We start from the raw sequence: 15,026 nt of genomic DNA on the forward strand, positions 1-15,026 counted from the left end.
GCAAGTTATTTTCCATAAGCACGTATGACTATATGCGGAATACATGCCTACATTATATTGACGAATTGGAGCTAGTTCTGTGTCACCCTATGTTATGACTATTACATGATGAAGCGCATCCGGCATAATTATCCATCACTGATCCGATGCCTATGAGCTTTCCATATACTGGTTTATGCTTATTTACTTTCTCGTTGCTATTGTTACAATCACTACATAATACCAAAAAATATTACTTTGCTTTCATTACTGTTTTGTTACCGTTACCACCACTATCGTGTTACTTTCCTACTAAACACTTTGCTGCAGATACTAAGTTTCCAGGTGTGGTTGAATTGACAACTCAGCTGCTAATACTTGAGAATATTCTTTGGCTCCCCTTGTGTCGAATCAATAAATTTGGGTTGAATACTCTACCCTCGAAAGCTGTTGCGATCCCCTATACTTGTGGGTCATCATTGAGTCGGCACATGCGCTCGTCGTGCGAACTTTTGACATCCATCATATCTGCTGACCAGATCCTCTGCATCAGCGTGAGCCGTCAACCAGTAAAAACCGTGACGAAAAGCCTTGGCCACCAGAGATTTTGACCCGGCGTGATGACCACAATCACCTTCATGGATCTCACGAAGTATTTGTTAACCTTCTTCGGGGGAAACACACCGCTGAAACGCTCCGGAGACGATGCGATGGTATAGTTCTCCATCCGAAATCGTCATTGACTTAGACCGCCGTGTTATCTGTCGAGCCAGGGTCTCATCCGCTGGCAACTCTCCCCGGGTCATGTAAGCCAAGAATGGCACTGTCCAATCTGGGATGACATGAAGAGCCGCCACCAACTGCACCTTCGGGTCAGGAATAGCTAAATCTTCTTCTGTGGGCAACTTGACAGACGGGTTATGCAAAACATCCAAAAAGGTGTTAGGTGGTACCGGCTTACACTGAGACCCCAACCGGCTTAAAGCATCAGTCGCTTCGTTCTTTCGACGATCAATGTGCTCCACCTGATAACCTTTAAAATGCCCTGCAACAGCATCAACCTCCCGGCGATAAGCCGCCATGAGAGGGTCCTTGGAATCCCACTTGCCTGATACCTGTTGAGCCACTAGATCTGAGTTGCCAAGACATCTGACCCGGCTCAAACTCATCTCTTTTGCCACTCGAAGACCATGGAGCAAGGCTTCATACTCTATTGTGTTGTTAGTGCAAGGAAACATCAACCGTAACACATAACAAAATTTGTCACCTGGCGGAGAGGTTAACACAACTCCAGCCCCCGAGCCTTCCAACTGTCTGGACCCATCAAAATGAATAGTCCAATACGTGTTGTTTGGCTTCTCTTCTGGCATCTGCATCTCTGCCCAGTCATTAATGAAGTCAACCAGTGCTTGAGATTTGATCGCGGTACGTGGCACATACTTCAACCCATGAGACCCAAGCTCAATCGCCCACTTGGCGACTTGCCCAGTGGCTTCTATATTTTGAATGATGTCTCCCAGAGGAGCAGAGCTAACCACGGTGATTGGATGTCCCTGAAAATAATGCTTAAGCTTCCGGCTTGCCATGAACACCCCATATACGAGCTTCTGCCAATGTGGATATCGTTGCTTGGATTCAATTAGCACCTCACTGACGTAGTAAACCGTTCGTTGAACCGGATGCTCCTTGCCAGACTCTTGCGCTCCACCACAATAGCCACACTAACAGCTCGTGAGTTGGCGGCCACGTATAATAGCAGCGGCTCTTTCTCAACTGGAGCAGCCAGGACCGGCGGCTCAGCAAGCTATGTCTTCAGATCTTCAAAAGCAGAGTTCGCAGCATCGCTCCAAACAAAATCATCTATTTTCTTCATCATCTGATACAGAGGCATTGCCTTCTCCCCTAACTGGCTTATGAACCGGCTCAAATCAGCAACACAGCCCGCCGGTCATTGAACGTCATTGATGCATGTTGGTTTGGCTAGGGATGTAATTGCCTTGATTTTCTCCGGGTTAGACTCAATACCTCGGTTAGACACCAAAAAACCCAAGATCTTGCCGGCTGGGACTCCAAAAACACACTTGGCCGGGTTAAGCATCATTTTGTATACCTGGAGATTATCGAAAGTCTCTTTCAGATCTGTGACCAAGGTTTCCTCCTATTTTACCACTATATCATCCACATAAGCATGAACATTACGCCCAATTTGATCGTGAAGACAATTCTGCACACACTGTTGGTAAGTCGCCTGGGCACTCTTAAGCCCAAAAGGCATAGACACATAGCAGAAAGCTCCAAAAGGAGTGATAAAAGCCGTCTTCTCCTGATCCTTGACTGCCATCTTGATCTGATGATAACCAGAATAAGCATCCAAGAAACTCAAACGTGCGCAACCCGCCGTAGTATCAATGATCTGATCAATACGGGGGAGGGCAAAAGGATCAGCTGGACAAGCCTTGTTCAGATCGGTGTAATCCACACACATACGCCACGTGCCATTCTTTTTTAGTACAAGCACCGGGTTGGCTAACCACTCCGGGTGAAAGACTTCTACAATGAACCCAGCTGCCAAAAGCCGGGCCACCTCTTCTCCAATGGCCTTGCGCCTTTCTTCATTGAACCGTCGGAGAAACTGCCTGACAGGTTTAAACTTTGGATCAATATTGAGAGTGTGTTCAGCGAGTTCCCTCGGGACACCCGGCATGTCTGAAGGTTTCCATGCGAAGATGTCCCAGTTCTCACGGATGAACTCGATGAGCGCGCTTTCCTATTTTGGATCCAAGTTTGCATTGATGATGAACTGCTTGGATGAGTCGCCAGGCACAAAGTCAACCATCTTGGTGTCATCAACTGATTTGAACTTCAACACCGGCTCATGCTCTGTTGTTGGTTTCTTTAGTGATGTCATGTCTTCCGGGTCAACATGCTCTTTGTAAAACTTTAACTCCTCTGTTGCACAGACAGATTCAGCATAGGCAGCATCACATTCTTCACACTCCAAAGCTATTTTCCGGCTCCTATGTATTGTAATGGTGCCCTTATAACCCGACATCTTAAGCTGCAAATACACATAACATGGCCGAGCCATGAATTTGGCATAAGCCGGCCGTCCAAACAGAGCATGATACGGGCTTTTGATCTTAACCACCTCAAAGGTTAATTTTTCTGCTCTGGAGTCATACTCATCCCCAAAGGCTACGTCTAGTTCAATCTTACCCACTGGGTATGCCGAGTTGCCAGGAACCACACCGTGAAAAATAGTGTTGGATTGTTTAAGACTCTTATCAGTCAATCCCATCCGGTGGAACGTCTCGTAGTAGAGGATGTCGATGCTGCTGCCTCCATCCATGAGTACCTTAGTGAATTTGTATCCACCAACCTGAGGTGCCACTACCAAAGCCAAGTGACCCGGATTATCGACCCGGGGTGGATGATCCTCTCTGCTCCACACAATAGGCTGCTCTGACCAACGTAAGTAACGTGGAATCGCCGGCTCAATGGCATTGACGGCCCTCTTGTGAAGCTTCTGGTCTCTCTTACATAAGCTAGTGGTGAATACGTGGTATTACCCACTATTCAGCTGCTTCGGGTTGCTCTGATATCCAGACTGCTGCTGCTGATTACCTTGGCCGGTTTGCGGATTATACCCTCCTTGGTTACCGGGATGGCCCTGGCCGTGGAATCCTCCTCCACCTGAGCCGGCACCTGGGCCTTGGAAACCGCCTCCACCTGAGCCGCCACCTGGGCCGTGACCTCCATCAAACGCGTTTGAATTTTTAAATGCCTTCATGATCATACAATCTTTCCACAGGTGGGTGGCTGGCTTCTCCCGGGTGCCGTCCTTTGGACAAGGCTCATTCAATAATTGCTCAAGGGTGGGACTTGACCCGCCCGACCGAGGGGGCTGTCTGCCCTTGCGCCGTTGATTTCCGCCCTGTGCATTGGTGTTAGCAACAAACTCATCAGCCTTACGTTTATTACCTACTTGATTCGCTGGGTTATGCTGATGACCCTTGTCGTTGTCGTTCTTCTTTCCCTTTGTTCCTTTTCTTCGTCAGACACCGGGTCCTTGGTAGTATCAGAATCAGCATACTTGACGAGAGCCGCCATCAACATTCCCATGTCATTACAGTCACGCTTGAGCCGCCCCAGCTTCTGCTTCAGAGGTTCGAAACGGCAATTTTTCTCCAACATTAAGACTGCTGAGCCGGCATCCATTTTATCAGATGAATGTATTATCTCCTTGGCCCGGCGCATCCAATGGGTTGTGGATTCACCATCCTCTTGCTTGCAATTGGTCAGGTCCACAATCGACATAGGTTTCTTACACGTGTCTTTGAAGTTCTGGATGAACTGGGCCTTCAACTCCGCCCATAAGCCGATAGAATTGGGTGGCAATCCTTTCAACCAAGTACGAGTTGTTCCATCCAACATCATAGTGAAATACTTGGCCATTGCTGCGTCGCTGACCTCCAACAACTCCATAGCCATCTCATAACTCTCAATCCAAGCCCCAGGTTGTAAGTCAGCCGTGTAATTAGGCACCTTACGAGGCCCCTTAAAATCCTTTGGCAAACGCTCATTACGTATGGCCGGTACCAAGCAAGGAACACCTCTGGTTCTTGTGGCCACTCCTGCGTCGACCGAGGTTGCTGGATAAGCCAGAAAAGTTTGATGAGCCGCATGCTCTGCTGCCATTTGAACTGCTCGTTCTGCCTCTTGTCGAATCCTCTCCTGATCCGCCAAGTTAAGGGCTCCAGCCCGCACCGGCTCATGCTTGTACGGCCGGTTGTGGCGTTGAGCATTGTTTGACATGTCTGCGGATTCCATATGCCTACTGTAACTCGGGCTCCGGCTTGGACGAGGAGTTGAAAGGATCCTGCCTCGACTGTAGAAGTAGGCATCCTGCTGTGCCAGAGCTGTTTGAAGAAGTTCTCTTACCCTCCGTGTTTCAACCGCCGCCGGTGAGTCACCTTCCATCAGAAGAGCCGCCAGACGAGGTGATGCTGCGATGAGGTTTTCCAAGGGGTTGGAGAAGTGACCCGACGGCGTTGGGACGTAACGAGGCAGAGCAGTAATTATACGAGGTGGATCCATGGCACGAGGTTGGACCGGCTCGCCGGGTGTTGCAACCCGGGGTGCCTCCGGCGGGTTACTTCCCCCGGCTCTGGGTGTATGAAAAAGATTCCTAGGATCGAGCGTGAGAGGCAGACGTGATTGAGTTTTCTGATGCCTCCTCCTCATGACCTCGTTCGATGCGTTCAGATCCACCGAGAGCCGGAAGGTCTCCGCTTGAAGCTGTTGAGCACGAACGTCCAAAGCTGCCCGCTCTGCCGCCATCCTGACTTCCTCTGTGGCTAGATTTTCCTTAGCTTGCACCATCTCTTCACGTACGCGTGCCACCTCTGCGTCATGCTGGGCCTTATCCGCCGGCTCTACCACGGCAGTCAACAGAGTCGTCAGTTTATCCATGAGGTCCATCAAGATCTGAGCCGGAGGGCGCGCGGGGTCTCCTGACCCGGCTGTGGCCGACCCGGTAGTTGTTGTCGCCGCTGCTGCTGTAGAGTTCTGCCCGGGTTGTGTTCCTGCCATGAAGACTCCGACCCAATTCAACGGCTCAAGGGGGTCTGGAATACTGCTGCCATTGGAACAGCCCCCGAGCATGCCGTCCTGCAGCTGGTACAAAGAGTCCGTCTCGCCCGTTGATGTTGCAGTGTCAGAATAGACGGCCGTCTCACCGCCCTCCATCGATCCTTCAGAGTATTCACTGTCGTGGACGCATCCTACGAAGGCATGCTTCACGGCAGATTGAACACGGGCGGTCCTCGCGCGCTGAGCCGTTTCGATGAGGTTGGTGTGGACGTCCGGCTCAGGACCTGACTCGCCGATCCGGCCGATGAAGACGTGAATTCCGCCGAAGGGGACCCGGTACCCGTACTCAATTGAGCCGGCCTTGGGGCCCCAGCCTTCGTCGTCGATGTAGAGCTTGCCGGGACGATCTTGGTCATCCGGCCCACAGCGTATCCCTTGAGCCCTTCGAAGCTTCCCTTCAAGAACTCAAATCCACCATGCGCTGGCCCCACAGTGGGCGCCAACTGTCGTGGAATTGTCGCGGCAGATGTCCTAGAGCAAGGACTTAGTCGTAGGGCCATCGCACTAGGAAGCTTAAAGGGGTTAATCGGGACAAAGGACACGAGAGTGTTTTATAGTAGTTCGGCCCCTTATGATGAAGGTAAAAGCCTATGTCTAGTTGGGATTGGTATTGCTGGGGTTTCGATCACCAAGAGGCTCAACTCGCCGGCTTGGTTATCGATTTGTTGTTTCTTGTCCTAAGCCGCCACCGGGTCGTCCCCTTATATACATGGGTTGACGCCTGGAGGCATACAGAGTCCCGGCCGGCTCATAATCGTGTCCGGCTCGGTGACTTCCTTTACATGCCTTTCTTTACAAGCCTTTCCTTACATACGGCGGTTTACAATATCGGGCCTTAAGCCGCCTCCAGGCCTTTGGGCCTTCTATAAGGTTTAATAAACAATCGTCTTGAATGTTTACCGGGCTTCTAGCATAACCCGCCATTGGGGCTGACCCGGCCCCTCCTGGGCGGGTCATGTCTGATAATAATATCCCCCACAAATTCTCCTGCTCTACAGTACCACATGCTTTATCAATAATTTCGTCAAGCCCTAATAGACGCCAAACCTTTGAAGCTCTCCTGCATCTAAAGAGGAGGTGTGTGACATCTTTCACTCCTATGTTATACACCGGGCATCAGCGGCGGAGCTAGCAAGGGATTACTGAGGGGCAAATAGTATTTCTATTAATTTGTGTCATCCAAAACAGTGTTTCTTCACAAAATATCCAGGGGCTTGGGGTGGGGGTGGGGGATGGCCCTGCAGCTCAACAAATAGCTCCGCCGGTGCCGGCCATTGTCCTAAGACATTGATATGCTGAATTGCCAAGTTAACACGGCAGGGCCCTGCAGCTCAACACATAGCTCCGCCAGTGCCGGGCATTGTCCTAAGGCCTTGGTATGCTGAATTATCAAGTTAACACGGTAGGGAAGAGTCCATCTAAGTGTTCCCCAAAGGAAAACTAAACTTTGGCAGGGCACTGTAATTTCCAGATTTTGTCTTAAATTCCATTGGGACCCATAGACTCCAATCCAGTAGTACGCCTCAATTTTCCACTGTGTTGATGATTCCACTCGACGTGATACGCTGAGCGGACAGAGGACACATCATTTTTGTTAAAACTCCATGCAAAATCAATGAAGCCAGCAAAACCGGATCTTTCAAAAAAAATATGCGGTAAGTGGAATAGCCATAACGTATTGAACATCCACAGGCGAAAATGTCTCATTCACTAACTCCTCGTACCATTGCCCTGTTACAGGGTCGATAAGGTCGCATACTTTTGAGATGATATCATACCCACGGGAGGTGGGGGTGGGGGCGGGTCCGGGCCGCTATACTTGGCACCCATGCATCAGACCAGATGTTTATTCTCACCATTACCCACCCTCGAGATGTGTCCACGCTTTAGTGTATTTACCCATGCTATTATCTGGGTGACTGCCTAATAGATCATGTCATTTGAATTGGTCTTGATATTAGGTGTTACATTATGTTTATGTTATGTAAAGCATCCCTGCTATTTATGTATTGTATTAAGTGGTCAGTAGTTTGTTCCTCCGTTGCAGTCGTACCATGAATTACTTATATTAGTAGTGTAAATCCAAGTGATCACTTTGTCTTCGGAACCGGATCCTCTAACATTGAGAAGGGAAGTTAGAGAAGCTACAATACTCTAACTTTCCTTCTTTCTATTCATATGGTTGAGCCTAAAACAACTTAAATTAATTTGCAAATTGATGATCTAGTATGTACATTTATAGTAATTACACACAAATAAGTTGATGGTGAAATAAAATTAATTTTACATTATTTATATCTACAGTAAATATCAATAGTAAATAACCTGCTAATACCTACTAACCTTCTCTAACTTCCCTTCTTCATTTTACACTAGGTTAGGACTGTAGCATTGTGAATTTCCTTCTCTATGTTAGAGGATCCGGTTCCTTTGCCTTCATGCCTTTGCACTTTGTACACCAACGAGAAGTCATCTCTATGTAAGGGCCTCTTCGATTCACAAGATTCTCAAAATGCAAGAATAAGAAAAACACGAGAATCGAGTGTCATGTCCTTTTGTACCCTATAAAATTTATAGCACAGGAAAAATAAAGGAATTCAACAAAGAGGTTTGAGTGGATGTAAGTTTCCAACGAAATGAATACCATGGAAAAACTTGTAAGGATTTCAATCCTGTGAATCAAACGACTATCCTAGGAAAAAAATTCTAAGGATCCAAATCCTTCAAAAATCAAACGAAATTCCTTTGTATCAAAGGAGCCCTAAAGGCTAGATGTGGAGATCAATGATTTCACAATGCACAAACATGATTGATTCGAAATGCAATTCACTCAAGCCTGAAGACTCAGACAGCACAATGAAAACACGCAAGAAGATTCAACTATTTGCAGAAAAATGAGGTGTATCAAGGTTCAACAAGGTTTAGAACTCTATGCTTTGTCAGATTTAACTGAACAAATATCCCCATGACTGCCTGCAGATTGTTGGTTAAATTAACACCGATGCTGAGCTGGGGAAAAAAATAGTTGATGAACATATGCATGTGGAAACTTATGGAGCAAAGTTTGTTTGGAGACTTGTATGAGATGCTGAGCAGGGGGAAAAATAGTTGATGATCATATGCATGTGGAAACTTATGGAGCAAAGTGAGTTTGGAGACTTATATGAGCGAGTTCTAAACCCGAGACAGCCAATGCACAATAGGCATAACCATCCTCTAAATACAAGTCTACACCCAACAAAAAAAAATTACAAACACCTATAGATGCATCAGCTACATGGATATTACGATACAGATGACTCAGCACACACTTCCAAATTTCCAGCAGCTGGCAAGATTTGCAAAATTTTGGCCCCCGTCCCGGGCCTATGACTCCTTACATCTATACCGTGCCACTTGGTGCACAGCCTGTATGTATACTCGTCCGAAGCAACAATCGACAAATATATGACTGCAGGAGCCACACGCAAAATCATATTGTCTCCCGTAGGCTTCGTATTTGCTTCATGATACAAGATGAACCCTTTTGCCCTCCAGATTGAATTTCTTGCTTCCCTGGAGCTGGAAAATTCAACAAGAAAAGTGAATCAGATGTAAGCAATGGCAACAAAAGCTTAGATGAGAATAGCGGTACTTCCAAATGGATTTGCATGAGCATGACAAGCTTAATCTACATGTATCAATAGGGCCTGCCAAACAACAATGTGAAGCGTTATATACCTTCCTCTTCAAGAATGAAAGAGCTTCACGTCTACAGGAGAAGTCGGACAAAATAGTTGAGTGTTCTTCAACAGCTTCCTTGAGCTCCTTCAATTTCATGGACTGAGATGGAGCCTGCAAAGAGTAACAAATAATGAACATCATGTGTTCAACAGCTTCTATAAGCTTCAGTGCCTCACACAAAGAAGAAATGAGATTCTACCTGACGAAGAATTTTTTTGCAAAGCTTCTTGAACTTGGTTTTAGGTTTAGCATCCACGCAAACTTCTTTTACGGTTTTCACATGTACTTCATTTACTTTAGCATCACTGGCAGATCCTTCCTCGTCTTCATCTTCTTCCACTTCTGATAATTCAGACTGGGTTGAGTTTTCCTCATCACTATCACCAAGAGAGGTTTTGTTCCCCTTCCAACGCTGGCCACCAACTTTCATCGGCAGGTCCTTGATGCCAAGACCCTGCTTTCCAGATGTAGCTTTGTCCTGCAGAGAGATCGTTTGTAAATAATGGATATATTGGGAATTGAGGTACAAATGCTGATTTGCTTATTAACGGTGGGCTACACCCGCTTGTTATATACCACAGGTCATGCTTTGAGAATCGGTTATTATGTGTCTGTACTATGCATCATTATAAAGCATGTGATACACTATTCATATGTTGCTTCTACAAATATATTTCACTGTATGTTAGGTAGGCATGCAAATTTGGAACCTTGAGGGTACCCTCGGACCCTCTTTAGTTCAACAAAATGAGCTCAATTTTCAGAATTCACTTCATTTCTGAAACTTTAGTTCATTTGGTTGCAGTAAGTAGGGTCGGAGGGTACCCTAAAGGCTCCAAATTTGCATCCCTAATGTTAGGCGTTGAAAATGAAATTAATGATTGAGTGGCAGTGGAATCTAGGCCTCATTGACCTTTGTTTTGGACATTTAGACAATGTAGGGTTGACTTTCTTAAGGTGTAAAATGAAATGTCATAAAATGAAGATGACGACTACGTGAATCTTAATGCATGAACCACCATTACACGTAGGGTGGTATAGCACACCAGGGGCAGCCAGGGAATTATATCAGTTTGTATGACATTAGATCAGACAAATTGCGTAACCATGCGAAATTTCATTCACAGAAATTCAATGCTTCAAGTGAGAATGTATGGACGTAATCTCAGCCAAATGAAATTAATTGGCAAACAAGGTACTTAGATGCAGCTGACAAGCTTCCAGAATCATCAGCATTGACAAGATACCAACAAGGGACGGTACTTAACCTATCAAGGTCAATTTTAGAAATAACAGAGCTGACAGTAAGACATCAGGGAACCTTATGGGTTGTGCATACTAACCTGAACAAGGTTGTACAGATTTTCTTGATCATCTTCCCCAAACATCTGACGGACATTAGAATTATCTTTTTTATTCTTGCGAGATTTTGCTCCTAAAAAGCCTCCTGATACATATCCAAACTTGTGCCCCCACCAGTTCACATCTTCAGCTTGGGATACTGAATCAACATTAAGTTGACACTGAAAGTTACTAAAACCTCAATGAAGTTCTTATAGCACATTTTCAGAACAGTTCAGCAATAAGAAATGAACAATAGCACACTAATTTAAATTCAACAAAAATGTGCTTTTTTGGTTAAGCAGCAGAATAGGACAGTCGTAGCACACAGACTTCCTTTCTAACCAAGTTCATCAACAGTATAATCAGCAAATCTCACAACAGTAAGCAGATAATTAACTTATATGCAGTGCACACACCAAACTAAAAAAATTGGAGTATTTTGCAGTTTTCTAAGTATAGCAGTAGAAACCTAACGACCAGACTTCTATATAATTAGAAAACATGCAAAATTATCGATAACCAGACCTAAACTAGCAAGCATTCTGGAATCTTTAGAGTTTAATCAAATACACACCCTTTAATTATAGGGCGATAGCTAATGCAATATATTGCAATCATGTCCAGAAAAAAATAGTTAAAGGACATATGCAGATGAGCTGCCAACCTGCACCCTGGCCGATGGTGATATCAGGCTCTTCCATACATGATGGTTGAACTTCCTGATCCACCTCGCAATCATTTTCCTTCTTCCGAACCTGTTCCAACACAATGTTTCAATCTTACAAGATATTACAGGTTAACCACATGGTACACACTCTGAAGGAGGAAACAAATGTTCATTGACACTAAGTAGATTGCCTGACAGAATCAACATGCAAGAAAAGAATCACTCACAAGTATGCCTTCAAGATCAACTGCTGAATAACCCCTCACACTTTTCCCCCTCTCCCTTTTCTTATATCTGTAAGAAATAATGGTGTGATGGCAAGAAAATATAAATCAAAGGATTGAAATTAGGGGCGAGACCAACCTTCCTTGAGGCCGGGTAACTTTAGCGACTTCATCTTTTGCAGGTTTATCTTTCTTGGGTGTACTGTCAGGTGAACTGCTTACATCCTCAATTTCTGTAGAAACAATTAACAACATTAAACAATAACTAACAAAATAGATTATAAAAATAGAACATACATGCAGACTTTTCATGCTACCTTTAGCAGGAGTAGTAGATTGCTGTCAGCGCAGAGAGGGGCCATTACCAAATGACAAAGAAAAACATAAAAGGACATGATCAGACACTTGAATCATTATTCATTGATACAAGCAGCAGAGAAAAGAATTGCTATACACCATACCACTTTCAGTTTCTTTAGTATATCATCGAACTGGGTGGTATCATACGCCCATTTGTTCTGAGGATTGTCCACACCAACACCTGCGTAGGAGAACAGACTCAGATTTCAGCGACCCCACCCATGGCCGATCAGACAAATATGCTTCTTTACTCAACAAATGCTTAAATCGGGCAGTATTTCTACAAAGAGCTAAGCATACCTAGTGTGTCCTGCTTTTGTTTCACTCTGACATGCCCCTTTATACCCTGCTTGTCTTTCCCGAGGCCTTCACCTTCTTCCCATCCCTACCACACAAGAAGAGAAAGACTAATCATGGAGAGATCAGTACAATAGACCATTTCTAAATCGAACACGCAGTCACCGTCAGTACAACTTGACAAACACCAATTTATCCATACCCCTCATACACGTTTGCTAAGAAAAACCTCGAAATTTTAGATAAATCATACTCTGTGTGCAGTTGCAGCACACCGAGATAGCATAAATTTTAGCTTCTCCCTATGAGTAGACACATTCGCTATATTTGCAACTTTGAATATAGCAATCCTAAAACAATATCTTAAGTTTCTATCTCCGTAACAATTAACGAAAGTTGCTAGCTACACGAACAGGCTGGCCAATAGCAACTCCTGGAAAGTTTAACTGTAAACAAGCCTGCATATATGCAACTCAAATGAATTACTGAATGCTAAGCGGCTCTATATAGTCTACCTTGCCAAGTCGAGGCCAGGCACACCAAACATTCATAATTTTTTTTCTACATTTTCTAATCGTAAATTTCCGCCGAGGAGGTGATCGCGTCAGGGACCGCGTAGCGTACGTACCATTTGCTTCATGAGGCGGAAGGCGGCGGACTGGCGCGCGACCCCGACGTAGCACGTGGGTGCCTCCGGCGCGGCCATGGCGCCTGGGCTGCGCTGCGCGGGTTCGTCGCCGCGTTCGCCGCCGCCGGTACGGTTGGATTGGGGGTGGAGTTGCCTGGGCGGAGCCGAGGAGAGAGAGGAAACCCTAAGAATGCGCGGTCGAGGGGGTTTTGAGCCGGTGTCTCTCGCCTGGAGATTCGCGCTCGGGGGTTGGTGGGGCTTGACCGTCGGCCCGTCGTCGGACGGGCCTCCTGGGCCTTGCTCCGTAACCCATTCAGACTGTCTTGGGCTGGGACCCGTACAGAAGGAGAAGTTTCTTATTTTGAAACGCGTGTTGGGGTGTACGTATTGTATACAAATAGGATGATTCCTTAGCCAGGACATCAAAGTGGCTGTAGTTTAGTGGTGAGAATTCCACGTTGTGGCCGTGGAGACCTGGGCTCGAATCCCAGCAGCCACACTTCACTTCTTATTTTTGTTTTTTGTGAAATTTGTGCGTCATGTTCAAGGTTGACTCATCTGCCTGTCTCCTTCAGATAACAGTGGTGTACATGGATGGGTTATCTTGTACGTCAACCTGTCTATCAGATGGAGCAATCACGCACATTCTCGGTCAGAACTCAAGACTTCTTACTCCAACTTGCAAAAAGAAAAGGAAAGAAGAAGAAATCAGACGTACTCCAGTGATCATTCACTGTCGCCAGCTACACATTCTTTGACCGTGCATCCAGGCGGCTGGAATCTGCATGCAATTCGCATGCGCCGTCGGCAAATGGACTCCTACCCCAAATCACCGTGGTACATTCTTCCTTTTCTTTTTGCGCGGTCTCTTTCGCGACTCTGATCCATCCACGTATACATCAGCCATGACCGCAGCTTGCCGGTGCTGAGATATTATTTGCTGGCAGCCGGCGTTAGGTTAGGCAGAAAAGTGCTGCGTGACAGACCGGAAGGAGAAACGTGGCGACTCACTCTCCTCCTCTCCTCTCCTCTCCTCTCCAACAGTGACCCCCACGTACGTACCCGGGCTCACACGGAGCAGCAGCAGCAGATTAGGTGCCCAGTACGTGGAGCGCATGCGACGCACGGCGTGTCCAAATCGTCCAAAAGCTAGTCAATCAACCAATATATCCGAGCCCGCGCGTTACGTGCCTCCCTAGAATTAGGTAGTTATCGAGACCCCGCGTGGACGGACGTACGTGTCGCCGGCTCCGAGCAAACGCGGCGCACCGGCAGCCCCACCAGGGAGGGCACCATGGCGTCGGCCCCGTCGCCGTCGCCGTCGCCGTCGCGCACCATGGGATTTAATCGGAGCGATCCATCGCACATCACGTCACCCGCCACTATCTTCCACAACGGTGCTGCCGTGTGTGCACGCCGGTCAGCAGGTGCCTGGTGATTAAGATTTAAGAAGGAACAAACACAAGAGCTGGCCGTACGTGTGGCGTGACAAGCTACTCAGTGTTGCGATCGATGGTCGTTAATTCCACAAGATTAGCACGCATGCATGTCGTCGTTTTCATGTAAGTAGCTAAGCTAGCCCGCGAACGATCGATGAATAAAGCAGCAGTGTATGTGACCGCCTAAATAGGCAACAGCTGCGAGGATGGGAAGAAGCTGGCGAGTGTGGACTGGCCGGTGGCCTCGTCGTCGGCGAGTGGGGTAGTGGGGCGGCCACCAGCACCAAAACGATCGACCGCCGGGCAAACGCGTCCGAACCCGCCGTTTCGCCACGTACCACCGGCCGGCCTGTCCCGTCATCGATCACACTCCCTTCTGTCATTTTTATGTTGTACATTAGATCTAGATTTGTTTGTAGTCAAACCTCATAAAATTTGACCATCTTTATCTTTATCTTTATCTTTATCTTTACCTACTAATAAAGCGGCTATCGCTTCTACCCGTCCGTCATTAAAACTGCCCCTAAAGTTGCAAATAATTACTCACCAATGCCACCGGTAAGTGAGAAGAACGTTTTGTTTTTTTTTTCGCGCTCGCCCATAGCTCAATAAGGGAGATCCCCTCATATACAACGACTAGGCGAGCAGCGCATTGGTTGGTTCCATGACCTACTGCGCTAGAGGTTGTGGGTTCGATTCCCACAACCACCCTT

The 15,026-nt window shown here is 46.7% G+C and overlaps 1 protein-coding gene and 1 non-coding gene across 2 annotated transcripts; one reads left to right on the forward strand and one right to left on the reverse strand.

Moving 5' to 3' along the window:
* Positions 1-8,726: 8,726 nt before the first annotated feature.
* On the reverse strand, positions 8,727-13,089 carry LOC123105779 (G-patch domain-containing protein 1). The gene is made up of 11 exons (XM_044527922.1): positions 12,875-13,089; positions 12,250-12,334; positions 12,051-12,130; positions 11,907-11,928; positions 11,729-11,822; positions 11,593-11,659; positions 11,363-11,453; positions 10,698-10,855; positions 9,554-9,832; positions 9,352-9,465; positions 8,727-9,192 (listed from the first exon to the last, which is right to left on the reverse strand). Exons 1-11 carry the CDS (start codon positions 12,950-12,952, stop codon positions 9,136-9,138), a joined length of 1,125 nt encoding a protein of 374 aa, XP_044383857.1. The 5' UTR covers positions 12,953-13,089; the 3' UTR covers positions 8,727-9,135.
* Positions 13,090-13,301: 212 nt separating this feature from the next.
* Positions 13,302-13,373, forward strand: TRNAH-GUG (transfer RNA histidin (anticodon GUG)). Its single transcript has one exon. It is a non-coding gene; the product is annotated as a tRNA-His (tRNA).
* Positions 13,374-15,026: the final 1,653 nt, after the last annotated feature.

The sequence above is a fragment of the Triticum aestivum genome, chromosome 5A, assembly GCF_018294505.1.
Source record: "Triticum aestivum cultivar Chinese Spring chromosome 5A, IWGSC CS RefSeq v2.1, whole genome shotgun sequence".
NCBI classification, from domain to species: domain Eukaryota; kingdom Viridiplantae; phylum Streptophyta; class Magnoliopsida; order Poales; family Poaceae; genus Triticum; species Triticum aestivum.